The sequence below is a fragment of the Aotus nancymaae genome, unplaced genomic scaffold (assembly GCF_030222135.1).
Source record: "Aotus nancymaae isolate 86718 unplaced genomic scaffold, 86718_ANA_hifiasm-v0.15.2.pri h1tg000059l, whole genome shotgun sequence".
Taxonomy (NCBI): Eukaryota; Metazoa; Chordata; class Mammalia; order Primates; family Aotidae; genus Aotus; species Aotus nancymaae.
In genome coordinates this window covers 1,472,095-1,499,180 of record NW_026988473.1, presented here as the reverse complement: position 1 = coordinate 1,499,180, position 27,086 = coordinate 1,472,095, and the positions used below count along the sequence as shown (strand labels likewise).

The following is a 27,086-nucleotide window of genomic DNA, read 5'->3' as shown; positions in this document are numbered from 1 at the left end:
ACCTGCTCTGTGCCCGGCCCTGGCTGGGAACCTTCGTTCCCAGAGCGAACCCTTCTGTGAATGCAGTTCCTTGCCTCACTCGCACGGGGGCGTGGTAGGCAGCGCCTCGCAGCTTACAGGTGCCGAACTCGGGACTCACTTCTGGGTCTGCCTGGGCTAGGCTGTGCCTGTTGCCCCCATTGCCAATGCATGCGCACCTTTCACCTGAAAGCCAGGATCCTCAGAAGCTTCACCGAAGAGGTCCTTGTTTGGCACGATGATTTGTCTCTTCCTGAAAAGGTAATGGAGTTACACTGGAGAGAGCAGCATCCAGGTGTGGCCGGGACGGGCCTTGGGCTCGTGGGCAGGGGCTCCGCGTCTGGCTGGGGCCTGGGGTCCTGCGCTGCACCTGCGTGTCAGAGGCCCTCAGTAAGTCTTTGCTGATGAAGGATGAGCAGACAGAGGGTGTGGTGCTTGCTGCTGCACTGCCTGCAGTCCTGGGCGAGATGCCTGGGTCCGCTGTGCTCCCCGTCGGGTAGATGTGATGTTAGCTGTGACGCTAGATCCCTGGCTGTAAAATATGAGGAAGCTGGGAACTGAGGGAGCAGGTTGGGGTAGAAGGGACAGCCCCGCAGAGGCCTGGAGCTGAGGCAGTGTGGGCGACCCCAGGAGCAGCGAGTGCTTCCATCACGGCCTTCATCGCGCCCTGCCGTCCTCATGCCTGTGATGGAATCCACGAATTTAGTTTTTCCAGCTCCTTTAAAATGCATTTGTGCCAGGTGCAGTGGCTCACAGCACTTTGGGAGGCCGAGGTGGGCAGATCACTTGAGGTCAGGAGTTTGAGACCAGCCTGGCCAACTTGGTGAAACCCTGTCTCTACTAAAAGCGCACACACATATAAAATTAGCTAGGCATGGTGGTGTGTGCCTATAATCCCAGCTACTCAGAAGGCTGAGGCAGGAGAATCGCTTGAACTCAGGAGGCAGAGGTTGTAATGAACTGATATCACACCACTGACCTCCACCTGGGCAATAGAGCAAGACCCTGTCTGAAAAAAAAAACAAAAAACACACATTCTTTCCAGGCACGGTGGCTCATGCCTGAAATTCAGAAATCCCAGCACTTTGGAAGGCTGAGGCAGGAGGATCACTTGAGCCCAGGAATTTGAGTGTCTTCCCTGGGCAACATAGAGAGACCTCATCTCTATTAAAAAAAAAAAAAATTAGTTGGGCTGGTGGCACATGCCTGTGGTCCCAGCTTTTTTCTTCTTCTTCTTTTATTTTTTATTTTATTATATTTTATTTTCTTAGAGACAGGGTCTCACCATGTTGCCAAGGCTGGTCTTGAACTCCTGACCTCAGATGATCCACCCACCTCCACCTCCCAAAGTGCTGGTATTACAGGTGAAGCCACCGCACCCTGCCAATCCCAGCTGCTTAGGAGGTTGAGGTGGCAGGATCGCCTGAGCCCGGAGGCAGAAGTTGCAGTGAGCTGAGGTCATACCACTGCACTCCAGCCTGAGTGACAGAGTGAGACCCTGTCTCAAAAAAATAAAAAACATTCCCTATCCACCGTGGAAGGTGACACTAACCTATGAGTGATTGTTCAGAGAACAAAAATAAACCCCAGGGAGAAGACAAAAGGGTGCATCTATGGGGCTGAGACTTAGAGCTGAGAAACTGGTCGCCTTCTTCCCTATCCCCCTCACCCATGATTTACTAAAGGAGATGGGGAAAAAGATTCTTTCTTTGGCTTCAATATTTAACACTAAATTAAAGCCAGTTTTAATAGCACTTCGGATGAGGAGTGAAATTAACAGGCTGGCCAAAAATAAACGAACACTGTCTGTACTGTGTGAAAAAGAGGCAGCTTTGGCCATGCTGGGTGAGCGTGAGTTTTCAGGGCTGCTGGGAATATCTGTGAGTTGGAGGAAGGGCCGAGGCGGGACTCTCAGGAGCCGAGGCTGAGGGGCGACTTGCCCAGTCCCTGGCCGAGGGGTCACCGTGTTCTTCCCGGGTCAGAGCGCAGGCCAGGAGGCGGGACCACCGGGCTGGCTCTCTTGCCGAGCTGTTCCCTGATGGTGCTCCCTTCAACAGCCTCTCTGCACTTCAGTTTCCTCGAATAAAAAATGAGGATGAGAATAGCTCCTACCTCCAAGGTGGATGGAGTGAGTTCAGACACTGGGACCAGTGCCTGGCGCTTGACAGGGTCCCGTCACAGCCCGCACTGCTGTTACTGTTACTGACCCGAGGCTGTACCTGGGGAGAACTTGGTTGCTGCCATCCAGGCGTTCTCCTACCATGCCCGCCTACTGTCTGTGTTTGACATGTGGCGGGAACAAAGCTGTGCACGTTGGAGCTTGTGGCACATCCTGGCTTTCAGGTGACAGGTGCGTGTGTGTTTGAGGATGGAGCCGGCCACGGAATGATCATCACAACCGAACCCAGCCCTGAGGTCAAACCCGCCCCGGGGGTGAGTCCTGAGCTCGGCACCCTGAGCCACACAGCTCACGGTGGCATTCACTGTGTGGCTTTGTGGCGCCCTTTCCCTGCTGAGCTGTTGGTATTTAGATTGGGGCCTGTGTGTTCGCTTCCAGGAACCAACCCGTGTGCTGATGAGAACGGTGGGTGCAGTCACCTGTGCTTCTTCACGCCCCACTCCACCCGGTGTGGCTGCCCCATCGGCCTGGAGCTACTGAGTGACATGAAGACCTGCATCGTGCCCGAGGCCTTCTTGGTCTTCACCAGCAGAGCCGCCATCCACAGGATCTCCCTCGAGACCAACAACAACGACGTGGCCATCCCGCTCACGGGCGTCAAGGAGGCCTCAGCCCTGGACTTCGATGTGGCCAACAACCACATCTACTGGACAGACGTCAGCCTGAAGGTACCGTGGCCAGGACGCGCACACGTGCAGCCTTGATGGGGAAACCTTGCCTCTGTTCCTGCCTCAGAGGCTTCAGACATTTTTTTAAAGCACTATAATATTTATTGTAACTCAATTCAAGCTAATCAAATATGAGCAACTCTATTTAAAAAAAAAATAGATGATTATAATGAGCAAATCGGTAGACACACATGAGGGCTTTTGTGAAGTGCTTGTGTGAATTTGAAATGTTTGTTGTCCATTGAGCTTGACTTCAGACACCCCACCCTCTCCCTCGACAGAGCCTGTTTGCTTAGCAGACTCTTTCTTCATTTATAGTGCAAATATAAACATCCAGGACAAATACAGGAAGACTTTTTTTTTGTGACAGTCTTGCTCTGTCACCCAGGCTGGAGTGCAGTGGCGCGATCTCAGCATGCTGCAACCTCCGCCTCCCGGGTTCGAGTGATTCTCCTGCCCCAGCCTCCCAAGTAGCTGGGATTATAGGCACCCACCACCATACCCAGCTAGTTTTTTTGTATTTTCAGTAGAGACAGGGTTTCACCATGTTGGCCAGGCTAGTCTCGAACTCCTGACCTCAGCTGATCTGCCCGCCTCAGCCTCCCAAAGTGCTGGGGTTACAGGCGCCAGCCACCGCACCCCGTCTAGGAAGACTTTTTGCCTTCTAAAGAAGGGTTTAGCACACTGGTCCGTGGGCTGGCCTTCTGATTCTGTAAAGAAAGTTTGATTGGTATACAGCAAGGCCCATTTGTTTATGGATTGTCTGTGGCAGCTTTTGTGCTGCTGAGTTGAGTTGTGACAGATCTGTATGGGCTATTAAGCCTAAAACATGTACTATCTGCCCCTTTACAGAAAAAGTGTGTTGACCTCTGGTCTAAAGTGTTGGACAACTGCACTGTTTACTCACTTGTTTTTCTACTATTTGTTTTCTGGGGTTTTTTTGTTTGTTTGTTTGTTTTGAGACAGGGTCTTCCACTGTCACTCAGGCTGGAGTGCAGTGGTGAATTCTCAGCTCACTGCAGCCTCAACCTCCTGGGCTCTAGTGATCCTCCCACCTCAGCCTCCTGAGTACCTCGGACTACAGGTGCACACCACCACACCTGGCTGATTTTTGTGGGGTTTTTTTTTCTTTTTTTTTTTTTTTTTTGTGGAGATGGAGTTTCCCCATGTTGCCCAGACTGGTTTCAAACTCCTAGGCTCAGGCTCCCGCCTCAGCCTCCCAAAGTGCTGGGATTGCAGGTGTGAGCCACCACGCCCATCCTATTCTAGTATTTGTATTACATATCTTTAAAATATTTTTTATGACTTTAAGTCACAAGGGTTCTTTGTAGAAAAATGAAAACACATAGAAAAGTATAAAAAAGAGGCCAAGTGCGGGGGCTCACGCCTGTAATCCCAGCACTTTGGGAGGCTGAGGCGGGAGGATCATTTGAGATCAGGAGTTCGAGACCAGCGTGGCCAACATGGTGAAACCTCATCTCTACTAAAAATACAAAAATTAGCTGGGCATCGTGGCATGTGCCTGTAATCCCAGCTACTCGGGAGGCTGAGGCAGAGAATTGCTTGAACCTGGTATGTGGAGTTTGCAGTGAGCCAAGATCACGCCACTCCACTCCAGCCTGGGCAACAGAGGGAGACTCTGTCTCAAAAGAGAACAAAACAAAACAAAACAAAACAAAACAAGAAAAGAATAAAAAGAAAATGGAACTTGTCCATAGCCTCGCCAGCCAGAGACCACTGCTGATACCTTAGCATGTTTCCTTCAAGTCTTTTTTCTCTAAGATAGCATTTCTCATAATCACAATTATATGCTACAGAGGCTTCTGTATCCTGATTTTTTTACTTGACATTGTAACAGGTATTTGATGATGCTATGACAGACTCTTTGGCACAATCTTTTAAATGCGTGAAATACTCCACTGCACAGATGCTCCCTTTTAGGCTTAACTGTTCTTTTATTATACATGTGCTGGTTACAGCTGGGCACAGTGGCTCACGCCTGTAATCCCAAAACTTTGGGAGGCTGAGGCAGGAGGATCACTTGAGCCCAGGAGTTTGAGACCAGCCTGGGCAACATAGACCCCATCTCTACAAAAAACTTTTTTTAAAAGTTGGAAGTAGTGGTGCACAGCTGTAATCCCAGCTGCTAAGGAGGCTGAGTTGGGAGGATCACTTGAGCCCCAGGAGGTTGATGCTGCAGTGAGCTGCACTCCAACCTTGGTGACAGAGTGAGAGCTATCTGGGGGAAAAAAATGGTATATATAATCTCCAAGTTGTTTTTTCCAAAAAGATATCTTGCTGCGTTTAAAAACTTGAATGTGACTGGGTGCAGTGGCTCATACCTGTAATCCCAACACTTTGGGAGGCCAAGACAGGCAGATCACGAGGTCAGGAGTTCGAGACCATCCTGGCCAACATGTTGAAACCCCGTCTCTGCTGAAAACAACAAAAATTAGCTGGGCATGGTGGCGCGTGCCTGTAATCCCAGCCTTGGGAGGCTGAGGCAGGAGAATCACTTGAACCCAGGAGGCGTAGGTTGCAGTGAGCCAAGATTGTGCCACTGCACTCTGGCCTGGGCAACAGAGCTAGACACCGTCTCAAAAAATAAAAACTTGAATGTTGATGATCTTGTCCAGAATGTGTTCGGTGTCTGCTCCAGGTGGCCAGGCGTCTTGGTGCGACGTCTACAAAAGACGCTGGTTCCTAAAACGCGGCCCTTTCCTCCTCCCCTGCTGGCAGACTATCAGCCGCGCCTTCCTGAACGGGAGCTCCGTGGAGCACGTGGTGGAGTTTGGCCTTGACTACCCCGAGGGCATGGCCGTTGACTGGATGGGCAAGAACCTGTATTGGGCCGACACCGGGACCAACAGGATCGAAGTGGCACGGCTGGACGGGCAGTTCCGGCAGGTCCTCGTGTGGAGGGACCTGGACAACCCACGGTCACTGGCCCTGGATCCCACCAAGGGGTAAGAGTTTGCCTGTCCCGGGCATCCTCGTGTCCCTCTCTCTCTGTGAGTCAGTGCTGGGGTGCCAGCTGGGAAGGTGGCAGGCTGCCCGTGTGGCCCTCGGCGATCACAGCTGTACCGATGTCATTCGCCTTGGTGGTGGCCAGGACTGGTAGGCCCCTTGGAAGTCATGGAGCTCCTTCATGGAGCGGGTGCTGAGGCCGTGTCAGGCACAGTGCTGGCTGCTTTCACCTGGGCCGGCTCATCAAAGCGTCCACGGGGCCTGCATCAGGCAGTATCTGTGTTGATTTTACAGATGCAGAAACAGGCTCAGAGAAACTGAGGGATGTATCTAAGGTCACATACCCAGTTAGAGTGGAGCTGGGCCAGGAAGTGCTGCCTCAGACTCCCAACCAGGCCTCCCGGCTTTGCGCTGTTTTGCCAAAACCACGATCCAGAACTGGCTTTGAGGTCCCTGGAGCTCAGGCCACTCCAAAATGGCCTCCTGGAGGTTGCTGAGCCACAGCTTAGGACCAACCTTGAGAGGCAAGCGTGCATTTAGCTGCCGGGCATCCTAGGGGCCCTGCCTTGGGCACTGGGGTCAGACAGGCCCCAGATGTGTGTGTGTGGGGGGGTCTCTCTGGACTTGAGTTTTGTTTTCTGTGCAGCGGGCGCAGTGCCCACCCCGGAAAGCCCAATCCCTGCCTACTGCACGTTCTGCCAGGGAAGGAAGGAAGATTTCGGGATGGCAGGACATCAGAAAGAGGTCCAGTTTTAGAGCAAGGGCAGCTCAAACTTAGAAAATTCTGGAATGAGGATGTGCATTTCCTCTTGTGGATCTTCTGCTGAAGGAAGGGACAGAGGGGCTGCTGGGGAGGAGCCCAGAGCCGAGTTTATATCCTGGTCCTGCCAGGCCTCCCCTGCTCTGACGTCTTGTTTTCTGTTGTGCTTGTGTCCATCCTGGTTTCTGCCGTGTCCCCGGCATCCGGCCAAGCTTAGGAGGGTGTTCTAGCACACACTCGCCCTGGCTGTGCGCCTGTTTTTGTGTCTGTAAAGGGGTGTTTCCTCGCCTTACGAGTGAGCCACTGTGGGAATTCAGGGAGCTGGCGCAGTGACCGCCCTGGAGGGATGTTTGTGTGACAGGGGGAAAGGGTCTCGCCCTTCCCTACTTCCTGCACGTGGCTTTCTCCAGGACGGGGAGGGCCGAGCTGAGGCGACGGGGCAGGTGCAGCCCCCCAGCACCCTCTGTTCTGCGGTGAGATTGGACTCACTGAGCCTGCCCTTCTCCCACATGCCTTCCAGCTACATCTACTGGACCGAGTGGGGCGGCAAGCCGAGAATCGTGCGGGCCTTCATGGACGGGACCAACTGCATGACACTGGTGGACAAGGTGGGCCGGGCCAACGACCTCACCATTGACTACACTGACCAGCGCCTCTACTGGACCGACCTGGATACCAACATGATCGAGTCGTCCAACATGCTGGGTGAGGGCCGGGCCGGGGCCTGCTGGGCATGGAGGGCGGGACAGCCGGGCACTGGCCACCTCCCAGCCCTGCCACATGTGCCTTGTGGCCTGCAAGTCTCCAACCTGGCAGGAGCTGTGGCCACACCCACGACTGCCCAGCAGCCTCACTCTCTGCTGTGGGGGTTGCCTCTGCCCACCCCTGGGTGCCGTTGCTGCAGTGGTGTCAGGAGAGGCTCTGGTGACGGCTGTTTCCTGTGCACCTGCTGGGTACCAGGTCCGGCTAATCCCTGTGCCAGGACTGTCATTTGACCCTACCGCGTGCGGTGGAGGTTTCTGTTGCTGGGGAAGCCAAGACCCAAAGAGGTCATGTGACTTGCCTAAGGTTACAGAGCTGGTGAGTTTAGGATCCCCCCGGGGTACCAGCACTCCATCCCCACCCAGCCCTGAGCCCCACTGTGTGCTGGGATTGTGCTGAGAGTATCCACAGGCCGGGGACCCTGGGGCTGGTGCTCTCACCTCCTTTCTCTGGATCCTGAGAATGAGGCTCAGGGAAGTTTGAAAAAAACCTGTTCCAAGTCACACAGCAGCAAGAGCAAGATTTGAACCCAGGATAGGGGACCACACACTCTGTCCTGCTAGAGTATTTATGTAGCTGTCCTGGGTGATATGCCGGGTGACAGGGGCCACTGTGCTCAGCAAAGGAGTCCCCCTACCCCCTGCCAAGTTGGGAGAGTGGAAGGTCGGGGACAGAAGCTCTGAGGGGCCAGGTGCAGTGACTCATGCCTATAATCCCAGCACTTTGTGAGGCCAAGACAGGCAGATGGTTTGAGTCCAGGAGTTCAAGACCAGCCCAGGTAACATAGTGATACCCCATCTCTACAAAAAATTTTTAAAAAATTAACCAGGCATGGTGGTGCAAGCCTATAGTCCTAGCTACTTGGGAGGCTCAGGTGGGAGGATTGCTTGAGCCCAGGAGGTTGAGGCTGTGGTGTCGTGTGATTGTGCCACTGCACTCCAACCTGGGCAACAGAGTGAGACCCTGTTTCAAAAAAAAAAAAAAAAAAAAAAAGAAGCTCTGAGGGCTCAGTTCAAGCTCTGAGGCAGCCCTTGGCTTCAGGGCAGGCAGGGAGGAAAGGATCACTGGGCAGCCCTGGTGTCTGACCCCTGGCAGAGAGACCCTTGGTGACCTTGGGCCTAGCAGAGCCTCTGAGCGCATCAGCCATGTGGAACCCCTCAGGAAGGGCAGCAGGAATTTGGCTTCTGGCCTCCTCACCACTGCTACTCGCCATCTGCAGTGGCTCATTTTACAGATGAGGAGGCTGAGGCATCGGCCAACTGAGTGCCTTGTCCCAGGTACTGCGTAGGCAGAGCTGGGACTTGAACCCTGTGTCCTGGTTGCTGCTGGGGGTGGGCTGCGCCCTAGCTTGTGAGGCCAGTCACAAGGTTTGATGTGGGTTTGAGACTGCCGCCCAGCTCTGCAGCACATCGCGTGACCCAGCTCTTCCAGGCCATGCCCAAACCTGTTGCCAGGCGAGAAACCAGTCACAGCACAGCTGTGGTTGCCTGAAATGATTAAGCTCATTAATCACCCCGGAGTGAGGACAGACTCATGAAAACCAGCAAAAGCCCAGGAAACCCATGTGGCCCTTCCAGTGAGGGTGGCCAGATGCGTGCGGCCTGGCCATCGCTCTGCTGTACGTGCTTTTGGCTTAAACACTCCGGATGTTTACTGAGTGCTTGATGAATAAATGGAAGGCCTGGGCTCGTTGCTGGGGGAGTGGAGGATGCATAGCCAGGCCTGACGTGGTGAGGACAGGAGAGGAACGTGAACCCGGAGCCTCGCTGCCTGGGTGGTAATCCTAGCCCTGCCACTCAGCGACTGTGTGACTGTAACCAGGTACTTAATTTTGGTAGATCCTGCCTGCGCTTCAGTAGATCTCACCTGTTTTGCGAAGTGGACAGACACTTTGAGACTTTCACTTGGTTGCTAGGCTGTAGGGTTGAACCGACTCGCCCCGCAGGGTGCCCTGTGCTCTGTGGCTTGGCTGTGAAATTGCCGACACTGTTCCCGTTGTGTGTCCCTGCAGGTCAGGAGCGGGTCGTGATTGCCGACGACCTGCCGCACCCGTTCGGTCTGACGCAGTACAGCGATTATATCTACTGGACGGACTGGAATCTGCACAGCATTGAGCGGGCCGACAAGACCAGCGGCCAGAACCGCACCCTCATCCAGGGCCATCTGGACTTCGTGATGGACATCCTGGTGTTCCACTCCTCCCGCCAGGATGGCCTCAACGACTGCGTGCACGACAACGGGCAGTGCGGGCAGCTGTGCCTTGCCATCCCCGGCGGCCACCGCTGCGGCTGCGCCTCACACTACACCCTGGACCCCAGCGGCCGCAACTGCAGCCGTAAGTTCCTCTTGTTCTCCTGCGCCTCACTCCCACATTAGATCAGGCTGGTTCTGGGAGCTGATGCTAAAAGGAGCTTCTCATCTGGGGTTCCCAGGTGTACATAGATGGTTGGGGAGGTTGTGCACTGCACAAGCTGCATGATGCTACCTGGAGGTCCAGGTCCAGGCAGGGTGGACTTGGGTGGACTTCATCAGGACACAGGTAAATGGCCCAACCCCTCAGCTGCCAGGTCCTGGGGAGGATCTTTGGGTGTGAAAACCAGTCTCTGGGGAAGGCTGCTCGCTCATACTGCCAGCCTGGTGCTGCTGAGTGCTTTCCATAGCACTCCTTTATTCCTCAAGCCCGGAGGGTGGGGAGTAGCATGGTCCCATTTCACACACAAGGAACCCAACACACAGAGACGTGTGGTAACCCACCCAAGGGCACACAGCCGAAGCGGGTTGAGCCAGGGTTGACTGCAGTGGGCTGGCTCAAGTGTCCCTGCTCCTGAACCCTTGCCAGGCAGCCTGGCATCAGCTCCAGGAATTGTTTTTTGTTTTTGTTTTTTTTGAGATGGAGTCTTGCTCTTGTTGCCCAGGCTGGAGTGTAATAGTATGATCTCGGCTCACTGCAACCTCCGCCTCCTGAGTTTGAGCAATTCTCCTGCCTCAGCCTCCCGAGGAGCTGGGATTACAGACATGTGCCACCATGCCTGTCTAATTTTTGTATTTTTAGTAGAGACAGGGTTTTACCGTGTTGGCCAGGCTGGTCTTGACCTCCTGCCTCGGCCTCCCAAAGTGCTGGGATTACAGGCATGAGCCACTGTGCCCAGCCTAGCTCAGAGAATTTTTGCACTGACCCTCTGAAGTAGGTGGGGCTCTTTGTTCTCATGTCAGTGATGAGAAGACTTTCCTGTGGCCTCTCTGGGGTACAGGTGCTTCCCGTTGGCAGGCTCTTCCCCTGTGACATCAGCAGCGAGCTGGTTATGATTCCCTACACGGCACTTGAGAGTTTCTAAAGCTCTTTGTCATCCAGGCCCTGTTGGAGTCTCATGCAGACCTGGGCACCGGCAGGGCTGGTCTTGCCTGTCCTAGCTGTGTGGATGGGGAGGCTTAAGGCTGCAAGGGTTAAGGGGCTGTTGGAGGCCCAGGCTGGCAGGAGATAGGCCTAGGCCAGAGTCTGGGCCTTCCCATGCCTGGGCTGCCCTTGGTGCTGGTGCTCATCATCCCTCCCTGGGACCATGACCTTGAAGGATCAAATGGAGATGCAGGTAACCCATGGTAAGGAGGGGTTGCCATGACTCAGGGTCCCCATTCTGTGGCTGGCAGACCTGGTGCGGCAACTTGGATTTCATACCAGCCACTGGAGCCTGCTGCCGGTGCGCTCAAAGTGCCACACCTTTGGAACCCCCTGGAGACTCTGTTAGCTGCTGAGAGGTAGAGGCATCCAATGTTCTGGTCCTGCTAGAGAGTCGGATCTTCGGGTCCTGGTGCCAGTGCCCTGAGACGAGGCCCAGCTTGATTCCAGGGATGCCTCATGATGGCATGTGCTACTCACTGACACCCTCGAGGACTGTTCCCTCCTGAGCTTGTCATTGACTTTGCCCAGTTTTCCGCAATTCACTGGCACACACATGGGCACATAGAAAACTGCACACCCATTCGTGGGTATGAGTTTCACTACCATTCCACTACCAGTGTTCATGACCATTACCTGCCTTCTGTCTTAAGTTTTCATCATTTAAAAATACATTTATTGGCCAGGCACGGTACCTCACGCCTGTAATCCCAGCACTTTAGGAGGCCAAGGTGGGCGGACCACCTGAGGTTGGGAGGTCGAGACCAGCCTGACCAACATGGTGAAACCCCGTCTCTACAAAAAATACAAAATTAGCTGGGCATGGTGGCACACATCTGCAATCCCAGCTATTCTGGAGGCTGAAACAGGAGAATCGCTTGAACCTGAGAGGTAGAAGTTGCAGTGAGCCGAGATTGCACCACTGCACTCCAGCCTGGGCAACAAAAGCGAAACTCAAATATAAAAATACAAATAAAAATAAAATAAATTTATTATTTATTTCAAAAGTAATACATGTACTTGAAACAGCAGAGACACAGCCAGGCGCGGTGGTGCATGCCTGTAATCCCAGCACTTTGGGAGTCCGAGGCAGGTGGGTCACGAGGTCAAGAGATTGAGACCAGCCTGGCCAACATGGAGAAACCCCATCTCTACAAAAAACACAAAAATTAGCTGGGCATGGTGGCATGTGCCTGTAGTCCCAGCTACTCTGGAGGCTGAGGCAGGAGAATCGCTTGAATCTGGTAGGTGGAGTTTGCAGTGAGCCAAGATTGCACCATTGCACCCTAGCCTGGGTGACAGAGTAAGGCTCTGTCTCAAAAAAAAGAAACAGCAGAGACATACATGACATGGAGAGTAAAATTCCCCATACTGCACCCCGAGACAGCCCTGTGTCCCCCGTCTTTCCCGTGATCCTCCAGCAGGGTGATGCTGAGCCACCTGTTGCAGTGGAGTGGCTTGCTGTCCCGCCCGCCAGCTCCTCTTCGGCTTGGAGACACCCACATGCAGCCCTGTCTTTGCCTCCTCTAGCACCCACCACCTTCTTGCTGTTCAGCCAGAAATCTGCCATCAGCCGGATGATCCCGGACGACCAGCACAGCCCGGACCTCATCCTGCCCCTGCACGGGCTGAGGAACGTCAAGGCCATCGACTATGACCCACTGGACAAGTTCATCTACTGGGTGGACGGGCGCCAGAACATCAAGCGAGCCAAGGACGACGGGACCCAGGCAGGTGCCCCGTTGGCAGGGTGCGGGGTGTGCTTCCAAGCGCGCCCCTCGTGGTGGTTTCCAGGCTGCTGCCCCTCTCTTAGCACAGGGAAAAAACAGAGCACGGTTCCAGGTGAATGATGACTTGGGCTTTGATGACTTAGTCATAGGGTATAACCCTGAGCAGCGTGGAACCCCGAGACTGTGATTATATGTAGAAACTGAGGCCAGGCATGTTGCTCACGCCTGTAATCCCAGAACTTTGGGAGGCTGAGGCGGGCAGATCACCTGGGGTCAGGAGTTCAAGACCAGCCTCGCCAACATGGTGAAACCCCGTCTCTACTAAAAATACAGATTAGCTGGGCATGGTGGTGGGCACCTTTAATCCCAGCTACTCGGGAGACTGAGGCAGGAGAATAGCTTGAACCTGGGAGGCAGAGGTTGCAGTGAGCCGAGATGGTGCCATTGCACTCCAGCCTGGGAGACAAGGGTAAAACTCCATCTCAAAGAAAAAGAGACTGGATTTCCCAGTTGTTTAAGTAGTCATTGGGGGGTCTAACCCCACAGGACTTTTTTCTTTCCAAGAAAGAAAAGTGGTCGTGTGTCATGCAGGGGCAGTTGGTATTGGTTAATCTAGGTTTATCTGTTATTTTGTAGCAATTGTACATTCATTTCTGCTACAGTGCACAGTATACGCGCTCCTCAAAGTCACCGCACTATGCAAAATCGCACAGTAAAAATGACACGACTCATAGGGAAAAGAGGGCCAGGGCACAACCCTGAAAAACTCCGTCAATGACATGTAAGAAAAGAGCTAGGAACCTGGGAAATAGCAGAGCGCCTTTTGCACATAAATGGTTAGATACATCCCACAGCGATGTGCATTCATAAACATTCCCGCTGCGACCAATCTGGCACTTCACCTTGGGAAGATCTGGAGTTGGCTTACGAGTGTGGAAGGGTGCCACGCGTGAGTTTCCGTGAAACGCTGGGAGGAGGGTTGTGGGAAATCAGATGGAACGTTTTCACCCCAGGTGTGGAGGGAGTGGGTCATGGCCCCAGCAGGGAGCCCAGGGAGGTGAGAGACGGAGGTGTGTGTGTGGGTGTGACCCTGTGCAGTTCCCTGCTGGCCGTGGTTTTCTGTGTTCACTTAGTGTTTCTCATGGAGCCAATTGTGCATGAGCAAACGCGAGATCCGTGCTGTGCTCAAATTGTCCTAATACATCACTGTGTTGAAACAGATTTGCTTTTATTTGTTTATTTTATTTTGAGATGGAGTATTGCTCTGTCACCCAGCCTGGTGTGCAGTGGCATGATCATGGCTCACTGCAACCTCTGCTTCCTACATTCAAATGATTCTCCTACCTTAGCCTCCCAAGTAACTGGGATTACAGACATGGGCCACCCCGCCTTGCCAGGTTTGCATTTTTAAAACAAGTGCTAGGCTGGGCCTGGTGGCTCACGCCTGTAATACCAGCACTATGGGAGGCCGAGGTGGACAGATTACCTGAGGTCAGGTGTTGAAGACCAGCCTGGCCAACAAGGTGAAACCCTGTGTCTACTGAAAATACAAAAATTAGCTGGATATGGTGATGGGTGCCTATAATCCCAGCTACTCAGGAGACTGAGGCAGGAGACTCACTTGAACCTGGGAAGTGGAGGTTGCAGTGAGCCACGATCTCACCATTACACTCCAGCCTGGGCAACAAGAGCAAAACTGTGTCAGAGAAAAAAGACAACAACACATGCTGTAGCAGAAGCAACCACTTTGCGACGTCAGGCTTGTGTGGCCTGTTCCAGGAAGGATGTGCTCATGGTGTCCTCGGGCCCATCTGGAGTCTGCAGCATGGGGCGCGGCAGGTTCATTAGTGTGGAATTCCAGGGCAGGCCTGGCTCCTAAGCACCCTTCTTTTATAAAAACTATAGAGCCCGCCTGTAATCCCAGCTCTTTGGGAGGCTGAGGTGAGCGGATCACGAGGTCAGGAGTTTAAGACCAGCCTGGCCAACATGGTGAAACCCCATCTCTACTAAAATTACAAAAATTAGCCAAGCGTGGTGGCAGGCACCTGTAGTCCCAGCTACTCGGGAGGCTGGGCTAGGAGAATTGCTTGAACCTGGGAGGTGGGGGTTGCAGTGAGCCAAGACTGCACCATTGTACTCCAGCTTAGGCAACAGAGTGAGACTCTGTCTCAAAAAAAAAAAAAGAAAAAAAAAACTACAAAGCCACAAGACCTCTTTCTCAACTGAGGATTGGTGTGGGAGCTTGTGTTATTACAGTGAAATCTTGGTACTTTCTTGAGGCAGAGAGAGGCTCGTCTGGAGAGACTTTCAGATGGGTTGCCGTGCCCATCATCAGTTTCGCTGTCCAGTTCCAACCCATCTGAAGGCTGGTGCTGCCTGGACAGGCAGGACGCCCCCCTCCACCAGGTCCTTCCTCCAGCTGCAGCTTCCATTTAAGCTGTACTGTGCGCAGCTTCCAGTTAAGCTGTACTGTGAGGTCTTGTGAGGTCTGTGTCCTTGGCTGATGGCAAAACTCGGCCGAACTGAAATTCAGAGCCATGCCCCCCTCCCTGTAGCTCCTCTCCTGGGCAGCTGTGATCATCCCCTCTGTGGTGGTGCAGATGGGGGAAATGGATTCCTTTCATCTTGCTTGGTGTAGATGACTGTCACATGGAGTTCTTTGGGAAAGGGACGTGTTAATTGATGGATGTGGCTCCCATGCTGAGAGAGCTCCTGGGTGCACATTGCCTTAGAGTCTCATTGGAGCTGCGTTCTTTCATGGTGTCTAGGCAGAAGTGATGAAGGCTTGGAGGAAAACACAGAAGGTTTTCCACTTAATTTGGAAAATGCTCTTTTCCCTCCGGTGTCTTTTGCTAAGGTCCAGCCTCCTGCAGCCTCCCCGCTCCGTGGACCCCGGCCCTTCCAAAAGATGGTGTCTAAATTATCATCCGGTTGGCTGAGGTTTTGTTTTCTATTTTTAATTTTTTTTTTAAAAGATGGGGTTTCACCATGATGGCCGGGCTGGTCTTGAACTCCTGACCTCAGGTGATCCACCCACCTCGGCCTCCCAAAGTGCTAGGATTACAGGGGTGAGCCACCGCACCTGGCCCTATTTTTTATTTCTTATTGTGGTAAATATACATCACATAAAATTGACCATTTTAATTATTTTGTTCTTGTTGTTTTGGGGACAGGGTCTTCAATGCCCAGGCTGGAATGCAGTGGTGCAATCATGGCTCACTGCAGCCTCAACCTCCCAAGCTCAAGTGATCCTTCCACCTCAGCCTCCCTAGTAGCTGGGACTACAGGCATGCACTACCAGATCTGGCTGATTTTTTGTATTTTTTTTTTATTGTAGAGACATGCTATGTTGCCCAGGCTTGTCTCAACTCCTGGACTCAAGCCATCTGCCTACCTTAGCTTCCCAAAGTGCCGTGATTACAGGAATGAGCCACAACACCCAGCCATTTTAACTTTTTTTTTTTTAAACAGGGTGTTGCTGTGTCGCCCAGGCTGGAGTGCAGTGGGGTGGTCTTGGCTCACTGCAACCTCCACCTCCTGGGTTCAAGTGATTCTCCTGTCTCAGCTTCCCGAGTAGTTGGATTACAGGTGCCCACAACCACGGCTGGCTACTTTTTGTATTTTTTAATAGAGTTGGGGTTTCACCATGTTGGCCAGGCTGGTATCGAATCCCTGACCTCATGATCTGCCTGCCTCTGCCTCCCAAAGTGCTGGGATTACAGATGTAAGCCACCGCGCCTGGCCTTTTTTTGTTTAACTTTTTTAGACAGGGTCTCGCTCTGTTGCCCAGGCTGGAGTCCAGTGGTGCAATCTTGGCTCACTGCAGCCCCCGCCTCCCAGGCTCAAGTTGTGCACCTCCACACCCAGCTAATTGTTTGTATTTTATGTGGAGACGGATTTTACCATGTTGCCCAGGCTGGGCTTGAACTCCTGGACTCAAGCAATCTTCCCACCTTGGCCTCCTAAAGTGCTGAGATGGCAGGCGTGAGCCACACTGCACCTGGCCTGTTTGACCTGTTTTGGAGTTGATGGTTAAGTGGCATTCAGTCAGTTCACATTGTAGCCGTCACTGCCATCCATCCCCAGACGACTGCCTTCTCGCACTGAAACTGTCTGCATGAAACACCCACTCCACATTTCCCTCCGACAGCCACTGTCCTAGTTTTGTCTCTCTCTCACTTCTCTAGGTACCTCAGATAAGTGGAATTATCGATATTTGCCCTTCTGTAACTGGTCTCTTTCACCTGGCGTGATGTCCTCAAGGTTCATCTGTGTTGTAGCCTGTGTCAGAATCTCCTTCCTGAAAGCTTGGATATAACCCATTGTAAGGGCTGGGCGTGGTGGCTCACACCCTGTCATCCCAGCACTTTGGCAGGCTGAGGTGGGCAAATCACTTGAGGTCAGGAGTTCGAGACCAGCCTGGCCAACATAGTGAAACCCTGGCTCTACTAAAGATACCAAATTAGCCAGGTGTGGTGGCGTGTACCTGTAATCTCAGTTACTTGGGAGGCTGAGGCAGAATTGCTTGAACCCAGGAGGCGGAGGTTGCACTGAGCCAAGATTGTGCCACTGCACTCCAGTCTGGGTGACAGAGACTCTGTCTCAAAACAAAAACAAAAACAAACAAACAAAAAAACCTTGGCCAGGCGCAGTGGCTCATGCCTGTAATCCCAGTACTTTGGGAGGCCAAGGCAGGCAGATCACAAGATCAGGAGTTCGAGACCAGTCTGGCCAACACAGTGAAACCCCATCTCTACTAATAATACAAAAATTAGCTGGGCGTGGTGGCAGGTGCCTATAATCCTAGCTACTCAGGGGGCTGAGGCAGGAGAATCACTTGAACCCAGGAGGCAGAAGTTGCAGTGAGTCAAGATCACACCATTGCACTCTGGCCTGAGCAACAAGAGTGAAACTCCTCAAAAAAAAAAAAAAAGGATATGTCTGTCTATGGATAGATGGACCACATCTTGTTATTTGCCCATCCGTGCTAGGTTGCTTCCACCTTTTAGTTGCTGTGAATAAGGCTGCTATGGACATTTCCTTCTGTGGTGAAGGTTTCGTACTAGTGAGGAAAAGGCGTGTTGCTTGTGGTGTTGCATGTAAGAAAGTTTACATTAACCACAAGTATTTGTACTTCATTAAAATGAGAGCTCAGGGTTTATGAAACTGGCCAACTGTGTAAAGTTTGCTGTGTTGTTTTTGTGCCGCGAGGAGTGTGGCCAGGGTGTCATGTACTGTGTGACACAGTACACGTTTCTCAGATGGTTTTTCTCCAGACTGCCGTCCCAAAGTCTGGTTTTGCATCTGGTTCCCACAGACCCGCCCTCCACGGTGAGCCTGATTTTGGCCAGAGTAACTGGAATCTTGCTTGTCTTCCAGCCTGGCAGCTGTGCCAGGCCAGGGTCCCCAGCTAGAGAGCTCTGTGACTTTCAGGAAAGAATTTGCTCAGTTGGCATTGACGCACAGCCCCCTGGGGTCCACAGCTCTGCGGTGATGTGGATGTTGTTATCTACAAAGACACGTGATCCTTCGTGTCCAGATGAAAGTGATGATGTCTTTGCAGCTGCTCAGCAAGGCTGGACCAGAAGCTGCTCTGTGTGTATGGGGTTGGGGGGATAGGGGAGGGAGGCACCCTTTCCATCTGGGTCCAGGAGGCTGGGCCTGGGGAAGAAGCCTCTTTTTATCTACTTGGAGACTTTGTTTTAATTGCATATTTTTGAGACAGGGTCTTACTCTGTCACCCAGGCAGGGGTGTGGTAGTATGAGCATAGCTCACTGCAGCCTCAACTTCCCAGGCTCAAGCAGTCCTCCCACCTCAGCCTCCTGAGCAGCTGGGACTACAGGTGTGCGCCACCACACCCAACTAGTGGTTTTTTTTTTTTTTTTTGGTTGGTTGGTTTAGGTTTTTTTTGATACAGATGGGATCTTGCTATGTTGCCCAGAATTGTCTCAAAATCCTGCGCTCAAGTGATTCTCCCACCTCAGTTTCCCCGTGGCAGGTGTGAGCCGCTGCTGCCTCCCTGTTTTGTTAACTGCTGAAAGATCTAGATAAAGAAAGTCTGAAAAGACTTACAATCAGAGCCCCATCTAAGATGATGACTCAGGGGAGAGGGAGGGGAGCTTTTCCTTCAGGCCTGGGTGGCAGCAGCCCAGGTGCTCCAGGCCGTCACTCGGGAGGATGGATGCAGCTGTCTTTCAGGGTAACCCAAAGGGACCAGATCCCGAGGGGCAGTAGGCTTCTGGGCTGTCCCCTCCTCCTACATCAGTTCAGTAAGATCCCTTTGAAGGGATGCTGTGTCTCAGGCTCCGAGAGCCCAGGCTCATCCCCGAGATGCAGAGGGTGGCCTGGGCTCAGGCAGCACTCGGAGGATCTCCTGGGCAGTGACCATGGACAGTGTGGGGAGGGAGAGTCCTTGAGAGCCACTGAGAGATGTGGCTGCCCTGCCTTCCCAAGAGGGGCTACGGGTCATTCTTCACACTCACCTGCCTCACCCACCCTCACCTGGCCCCAAGCCTCACCTCCCCTACCCTGCATCTGTACCAGCCTCTGGACCCTCACCTGCCCTGTATCCTCACCTCCTCAGCTCACCCGACCCTGCACCCTCACCTGTCCCCCACCTTCACCTAGCCCCTCACTCTCACCTGCCCCCCACCCTCACCTGCCCTCTACCCCATACCTGGCCTCCTTCCCTTGGGGAAAAGGTTGTAAGGGGTGGCCCACACACCGGCTGTCCTGGTGCTCTACAGAGAAAACAAGACGTGAGGGCCACATTCCAAGTCTAGCTTGAGTCCTAGAAAGTGGAGAAGAAGGCAGGGATGTCTTGGGCAGGCCCCTGTGGTCCTGGGTGCCTTCTTGGCTGTCAGCGGGGCCTTCCTGGGTGCGCCAGTCTAGTGATGCACACACAGCTGTGCGCCACCACACCCAGCTAGTGGTTTTTTTTTTTTTTTTTGGTTGGTTGGTTTAGTTTTTTTTTGATACAGATGGGATCTTGCTATGTTGCCCAGAATTGTCTCAAAATCCTGCACTCAAGTGATTCTCCCACCTCAGTTTCCCTGTGGCAGGTGTGAGCCGCTGCTGCCTCCCTGTTTTGTTAACCCCCTGGCGGGTTCACTGATGAGGCCTGAAATCCAAGGCAACAAGAGCTCTTCCAGAGGCCGTAGTCCCAATCGCTCTGGCATACTTGGGTGGGCACGTAGTGAGGAGCTTACTGGAGAGGATAGATCCCCACACCAGTATTGGGATTTGACTTTCAGGCTAAACTCGGGAACTGTGGCCTCTGCTCTCCTGCCAGAGCTCTCCAGCCAGTGCCCGGGGGTCTCTGCCAGTTCCAGGGGGCCTCAACCAATGCCTGGGGGTCTCCGCCAGTGCCTGGGACCTCCAGCCAGTGCCTGGGGGTCTCCGCCAGTGCCCACGGGTCTCTGCCAGTGCCCGGGGGTCTCCGCCAGTGCCACGGGTCTCCAGTCACTGCCTGGGGGTCTCTGCCAGTGCCCGGGGGTCTCTGCCAGTGCCAGCGGTCTCCAGCCAGTGCCTGGGGGTCTCTGCCAGTGACTGGGGGTCTCTGCCAGTGCCCAGGGGTCTCCACCAATGCCTGGAGTCTCTGCCAGTACCCACAGATCTCTGCCAGTGCCCGGGGGCCTCTGCCACTACCTGGGGTCTCTGCCAGTGCTCACGAGTCTGTCTCGGTTTCTTTGTCTTACAGCCCTTTGTTTTGACCTCTCTGAGCCAAGCCCAAAACCCAGACAGGCAGCCCCACGACCTCAGCATCGACATCTACAGCCGGACGCTGTTCTGGACGTGTGAGGCCACCAACACCATCAATGTCCACAGGCTGAGCGGGGAAGCCATGGGGGTGGTGCTGCGTGGAGACCGCGACAAGCCCAGGGCCATCATTGTCAACGCAGAGCGAGGGTAGGAGGCCAACGGGCGGGTGGGCAGGGGTGCCATGCCCCACCCAGGCACACTCGCCATGTCTTCCGTGGGCAGTGTCAGCCTCTCCCAGGCTGGGAGGATTTTCCACCCCAGTGATCCAGTGGGTGGCTTTCCAGGATCCCAAGAGCAAACACAGACTCGTTCATAGCCTCTCCAGGGAAGCAGAAAGCCCCGAGGGCTGGAAGGGAAGGGGTAGCTCTGCTGAGGGGTTACGAGGCAGCACTAGCCAATGGGAGTTGCAGTTGATAGGTTTTGCACCATCTCTGTTAAACTGGAACCCTATGCAGACATCCCTTTCATGGCATCCCAGGTGGGGGCTGCCTGTTGACTCGCTCATGTTCCACCACAGGGAGCTCCTGGGCTGCTTCCTCCCAGAGGCCCCTGACGCTCCCACCTGTTGGTCGGCAGAGCTCCTGAGTGGTGGGAAGGCACCCAGGACCTGGAGGTCCCCAGAGGGAATTGCCAGGGGAAGAGGGAGACCGAAACCCACGTGACATGAACCTCAGGCTCCAAACTGAGCATGGGAAGGTTTGGGGACAGGAGCACAATGACCTTCTTCAGATAGATCGGGGGCTGGCATGAAGACGGGAGCTTCGGCCAGCACAGGTCCAGGAGCCCAGAGTTCAAGTCCTGACTCTGCCACTTACTGCCCATGTGACCTCGGGCGGGTGGCATAACTTCCTGGAGACTCAGTTTCCTCATTGGTAGGAGTGACGGCCACAGTAGTGCAGCATCTGCTGCTCACAGGGGGCTCGGTGGGCAGAAGCCCTCGGTCTGTAAGGTGGCTGTGCAGGAGCCAGCTGAGCTGGGCTCCCAAGGGCCAGGGCTTCTGGGTCCTTAGCAGCTGCGGGGGGCCTGCATCCATCTGCCATGGCTGCTGTGGGAAATTACCACCAGCCAGCTGGCTGAGAGTAGCGGATGTTTGTTCCCTCACAGTTCCTGAGGCCCGAGATCAAGGTGTCGTCAGGGCCCCGCCCCTTCTGAAGGCTCTGGGGAAATCTCTGGGCTTCTGGTGGCTCCAGGCATCCCTTGACTTGTGGTCGTGTCACTCCAGGCTCTCCTTCTGATTGCACATCGCGTGGCTTCTTCTGCATCTTTTTTTTGAGACTGAGTCTCGCTCTATCACCAGGCTGAAGTGCAGTGACACGATCTCGGCTCACTGCAACCTCTGCTCCTGGGTTCAGTCGATTCTCCTGCCTCAGCCTCCCAAGTAGCTGGGACTACTGGCACCCGCCACCACACTCAGCTAATTTTTGTATTTTCAGTAAAGACAGGGTTTCACCATGTTGGCCAGGATGGTCTCTATCTCTTGACCTCGTGATCTGCCTGCCTCAGCCTCCCAAAGTGCTGGGATTACAGGTGTGAGCCACAGCGCCCAGCCCTCTTCTGTGTCTTTTTTTTTTTTTTTTTTTTTTTTTTGATACAGAGTCTCGCACTGTCGCCCAGGCTATAGTGCAGTGGCACAATCTCGGCTCACTGCAATCTCTGCCTCCTGGGTTCAAATAATTCTCCTGCCTCTGCCTGCTGAGTAGCTGGGACTACAGGCGTGCGCCACTGTGCCCAGCTAATTTTTTTGTATTTTCTGTAGAGATGGGGTTTCATCATGTTGGCCAGGATGATCTCGATCTCCTGACCTTGTGATCCACCTGCTTCGGCCTCCCAAAGTGCTGGGATTACAGGCGTGAGCCACCGCGCCCGGCCTCTTCTGTGTCTTTTAAGGACACTTCAGTTGGATTTGGGGCCCGTGCTCACCCAGTGTGGTCGTATCTTGATCCTTTGTGACATTTGTAAAGAACCTGTTTCCAAATAAGCTCACATTCCAAGGTTCTGGGGTGGATGTAAATTTGGGGAAGATTGTTCAACCAGTGCAGGATGTGACCTGTCAGCCTCGGGCAGCCCTGAGAGGCGGGGGCTTTCCAGTGGGCTCCGTGCTGGCTGAGAAGACGCCATCCTCACACCGTCCTTCAACCGCCGCCCTCCCGCAGGTACCTGTACTTCACCAACATGCAGGACCGGGCAGCCAAGATCGAGCGCGCGGCCCTGGACGGCACTGAGCGGGAGGTCCTCTTCACCACCGGTCTCATCCGTCCCGTGGCCCTGGTGGTAGACAATGCGCTGGGCAAGCTGTTCTGGGCGGACGCAGACCTGAAGCGCATTGAGAGCTGCGATCTCTCAGGTATACGCCCTGGGGCCTTCCTTATCGCCAGTAATGGCAGCAGCTGCCATATTGTTCAGGGCCTGCCGTGGGCCCTGCACTGCACCAGGGGCTTTGCATGTAGCATGTTTCATCCTCGAGCTGACAGCTCCAGGCTGGGGTTCTGAGTGAGCCCCACGTGGCAGAGGCAGAAGAGAGTGAGCTCCACCCCCTGCCGTGGGGCCCTGAGCAGCTCACTCAGGCTCACAGAGAGTGAGCAAGCTGCTCAGGGCCCCACGGCAGGGGGTGGAGCGGGACTCCAGCCTGGCCTCTGCCCCCAGCACCTGCGCAGGCAGCTGCTCTGCTCTGGGCCATGTTAGGCCACATGGGGCTGAAGAGAAATGAGAGTTGGTGCTTAGAGAGGAGGCTTAGTCCCCATGGCTCTTCCCGTTAACGATGGGGCAGGTTGGGGAGGGGAGCGGCTGTGCTTGCAGGGGCCAGTGATGGAGGCCCACCTTTGGGACCGACGGGCTTCATCCCGAGGCCAGCCCAGGTGGCAACAGGGCTTTCTAAGGGCTTATCTTGGGTCGGCTGCTTCCAGGGACTTTGCTGCAGCTCCCCGCCTGCAGAGCACGGAATCCCCCAGACCCCCGGTAGCCCTGTCAACCTCTGTCCTCCCAAGCCCAGTGTGGGGTGAGCGCGGGAGGTCAGCACTGCTCAGGGGGGGCCCTCGTGCCGCTTGCAGGGGCCAACCGCCTGACCCTGGAGGACGCCAACATCGTGCAGCCTCTGGGCCTGACTGTGCTTGGCAAGCACCTCTACTGGATCGACCGCCAGCAGCAGATGATCGAGCGCGTGGAGAAGACCACCGGGGACAAGCGGACTCGCATCCAGGGCCGAGTCACCCACCTCACGGGCATCCACGCGGTGGAGGAAGTCAGCCTGGAGGAGTTCTGTATGTGGGGTCTGGCAGCGGGGTGGGCAGGGTGGCCTCTAATGCGGCCCCCAGGAGGCGGCTGGAGGCCAGTGCCAGAGCTCGTGTGGCCTCACCTGGGTGGAGGGCTCCGCCAGAAGCCGAATGTTGCCCGCTGGGGCTCAGCGAGATGTCCGGATGCCCCGAGGCCTGAGGTTTTCTTTTGCTTTGGAACAAATAAACAGCATTTTAAGACAACACCAACTCTTTTTTTTTTTTGAGTGAGGATCTGGCTCCATTGCCCAGGCTGGAGTGCAGTGGCTCAAACAGTTACTGCAGCCTCGACCTCTGGCCTTAATTAAGCAAACCTCCTGCCTCAGCCTCCCAGGTAACTGGGACTACAGGTGCGCACCACCACATCTGGCTAATTTTTTTTTGTAGAGATGGGCATTCCCCAAGATGCCTAGGCTGTTCTTGAACTCCTGGGCTCAAGCAATCTGCCTGCCACGGCCTCCCAAAGTACTGGGATTATAGGTGTGAGCTACTGGCCTGACAACACCCTGGAGTGTCTCTCTGTTCTGTAGAGCAAAAGTCCAGGCACAGTGTGGCTCACGTGGGTTCCCTGCTTGGCCTCATGCAGCCAGAATCAAGGTGTCAGCAAGGCTGGGCCTTCAGTGGAGGCTCGGTGGAGAGTTCAGCTTTCTTGCTCACTCAGCGGGTGGTGGCTGTGGGACTGAGGTTGTGTTTTCTTTCTGGCTGTTGGTCGGGGACCACTCAATTCCTAGAGGCCACCCCAGGTCCTCACCCATGGCCCCTCTGCCTCAGCAGCGAAGGCTCCCTGCATCAGTCCCTCCTGCACCTCGAGTGTCTGACTTGCTCCTCTCTCACCAGCTGGGGAGCCTGCTCTGCTTCTAAAGGGCCCTGTGATTCAGCCTAGCCACCTTTAGATTAGATTAGCCTCTCCTTTGACTGACTCCAAGTCGGCTGATTAATAACCTTAATCACATCTGCAGAGTCCCTTCTGTCAATAAGGTCATGATGCCTTGCTGGGGACTAGGGTGGGAAAATAGGGGGGCATTTAGGATTCTGCCTGCCACTCCCTTGCTGTGCCCCAGGGCTTGGGGGAGGGGCCTCCACAGCTGGGACCACAGTTCCTTCCTCCCCTCCATGGTAACCATCTGAGGATGACTTGAGACCAGCCTGGGCAACATGGTGAGAACCCATCCCTACAAAAAAAACAAAAATGGACCAGGCTGGGCGCAGTAGCTTATGCCTGTAATTCCAGCACTTTGGGAGGCCCAGATGGGCAGATCACTTGAGGTTGGGAGTTCGAGACCAGCCTGGCCAACACAGTGAAACCTTGTCTCTACTAAAAATTCAAAAATTAACTGGGCATGGTGGCAGGTGCCTATAATCCCAGCTAGTGGGGAGGCTGAGGTGGGAGAATTACTTGAACCCAGGAGGAAGAGGTTATAGTGAACCAAGTTTGTGCCACTGCACTCCGGCTTTGGCGACAGAGTGAGACTCCATCTCAAAAACAAAAAACAAAAAAGAGGGCCAGGCATAGTGGTGACAAAGAGACCCTGTCTCAGAAAAACCAAACACCGAATTCTTGGGACTGAGGAGGGACACTGTGATGTTTTTCTGGGTGGGACGGGGAGCAGAGTGTCTTCTGTCATTTCTTCCACCTGGGAGTGGTCAGCTGTCCCTCCAAGCTGCCTCCTCTTCTTCCCGTTGTCAGGATGTTGGACGAATTTGGTTAACTGGATAGAATAACACCAGTTCCCAGGGACTTGGTCCATTTGGTATTAATTTTATTTATTTATTGTTTTGAGATGGAGTTTTGCTTTTGTCACCCAGGCTGGAGTGCAATCGCTCGATCTTGTCTCACTGCAACCTCTGCCTCCGAGGTTCAAGTGATTCTCCTCCCTCAGCCTCCGAAGTAGCTGGAATTATAGGTGTGCGCTACCATGTCCAGCTAATTTTTTTGTATTTTTAGTAGAGACAGGGTTTCACCATGTTGCTCAGGCTGGTGTCAAACTCCTTACCTCTGGTGATCCACCCCTCGGCCTCCCAAAGTGCTAGGATTACAGGCTTGAGCCACTGTGCCTGGCACCATTTGCTATTTTAATTCCCATGTGTATTAGTGTCCTATGGCTGCTGTAACAAATGACCACAGACTCGACAGCTCTAAGCAACAGAAATGGATTTCTCCCACCATACTGGAGACCAGAAGCCTGCGACCTAGCTGTTGGCAGGGCTGTGCTCTCTGGAGGCTGCAGGAAGGATCTGTGTGTTGGCCCTTGCAGTGTTGTGGGTGCAGGCGTTCCACGCTTGTGGATGCACGCCCCCAGCCTCTGCCCATCTTCCTGTGGCCATCTCCTTTGCCTCTGCATCTTTACCTCGTCTTTGTGTCTGTGTTGCCTCTTACAGGGACACTTGTCATTGGCTTTAAGGCCCACCCAAATCATCCAAGAGGACCTCGTCTTAAGATCCTTAACCTGCAAAGACCCTTTTTCCGAAAAAAGGCTATGCTCATAGATTCCAGGCCTTAAAACATGGGTGTATCTTTCTGGAGGGCACCATCCAACCCCTTACACAATGAAAGAAGGGAGGAGGGCCAGGTGCGGTGATTCACGCCTGTATTCCCAGCACTGAAGTGGGAGGATCGCTTGAGCCCAGGAGTTCAAGAGCAGCCTAGGCAACGTATTGAGACCCTGTTTCTACAAAAAGTAAAAAAAAAAAAAGAAAAAAAAATAGCCAAGTATGGTTGTATGTGCCTGCAGTCCCAGCTCCTCAGGAGACTGAGGCAAGAGGATTGTTCGAGCCCAGGAGATCAAGTGAGCCATGATCGCACCACTGCCTCCAGCCTGGGCTACAGAGTGAGACCCTGTCTCAAAGTAAGTAAATAAAGAGGAGGAGAGACAAGCAGGCAGTTGAGAGTGATGGTCATGGACACAGTGGGGACTGTGCAGACAGGCTGGCCTGTGATGACGAGCAAGCTCTGTAACCGTTTCCAGCCTCCGCTTATGTGTTAACGTCCACGTCAGTAGGAAGACTGTAGGCTGCCAAGAGGAAGAAGTAGGCGGATTCTCCCAGGGAGGCTGGGCCTGCAGGAGGGCCAGTTCTCATTAGTTCTCATTTGGCCCCTACCCTCAAGGCTGTGGTTCTGACGTGGGAGGCAGAGCCTGAGCCCCCTTTGTCTTATTTTGTCCTTGCAGCAGCCCACCCATGTGCCCGTGACAATGGTGGCTGCTCCCACATCTGTATCGCCAAGGGTGATGGGACACCACGGTGCTCATGCCCAGTCCACCTCGTGCTCCTGCAGAACCTGCTGACCTGTGGAGGTAGGTGTGACCTAGGTGCTCTCTTTGGGGATGATGGACAAGTATCTGATTCTCTGCCTGCTACGTTGCTGCCTGGCATCCTTTTAAAATCACAATCTGTGGCATCCGGTTTCCAAAGCTGATTGTCTCTTCCTTTGCCCTCCTTTCTTTTTTAGTATGTGCATTCAGTGCTATGAATTTTCCTCTAAGTACTGTGTTTCCTGCATCTCACAAATTTTGTTATATTTTCATTTTCAGGCAGTTCGAATATTTTTACTCTTCTCCTGAGATGACGTCTTTGTCTC

At 53.9% G+C, this 27,086-nt stretch overlaps 1 protein-coding gene across 2 annotated transcripts in view; it reads left to right on the top strand.

Moving 5' to 3' along the window:
* Nucleotides 1-27,086, top strand: part of LRP5 (LDL receptor related protein 5) — a 136,077-nt gene that overhangs the window by 89,642 nt on the left and 19,349 nt on the right. For both annotated transcript variants that reach the window (XM_064364661.1, XM_012452959.3), the window contains exons 9-17: nt 2,576-2,865; nt 5,605-5,831; nt 7,113-7,297; nt 9,366-9,689; nt 12,279-12,478; nt 20,179-20,387; nt 22,394-22,584; nt 23,288-23,497; nt 26,677-26,802. In XM_064364661.1, the coding sequence (XP_064220731.1) occupies nt 2,576-2,865; nt 5,605-5,831; nt 7,113-7,297; nt 9,366-9,689; nt 12,279-12,478; nt 20,179-20,387; nt 22,394-22,584; nt 23,288-23,497; nt 26,677-26,802 (1,962 nt within the window). The remainder of the gene's footprint in view (nt 1-2,575; nt 2,866-5,604; nt 5,832-7,112; nt 7,298-9,365; nt 9,690-12,278; nt 12,479-20,178; nt 20,388-22,393; nt 22,585-23,287; nt 23,498-26,676; nt 26,803-27,086) is intronic.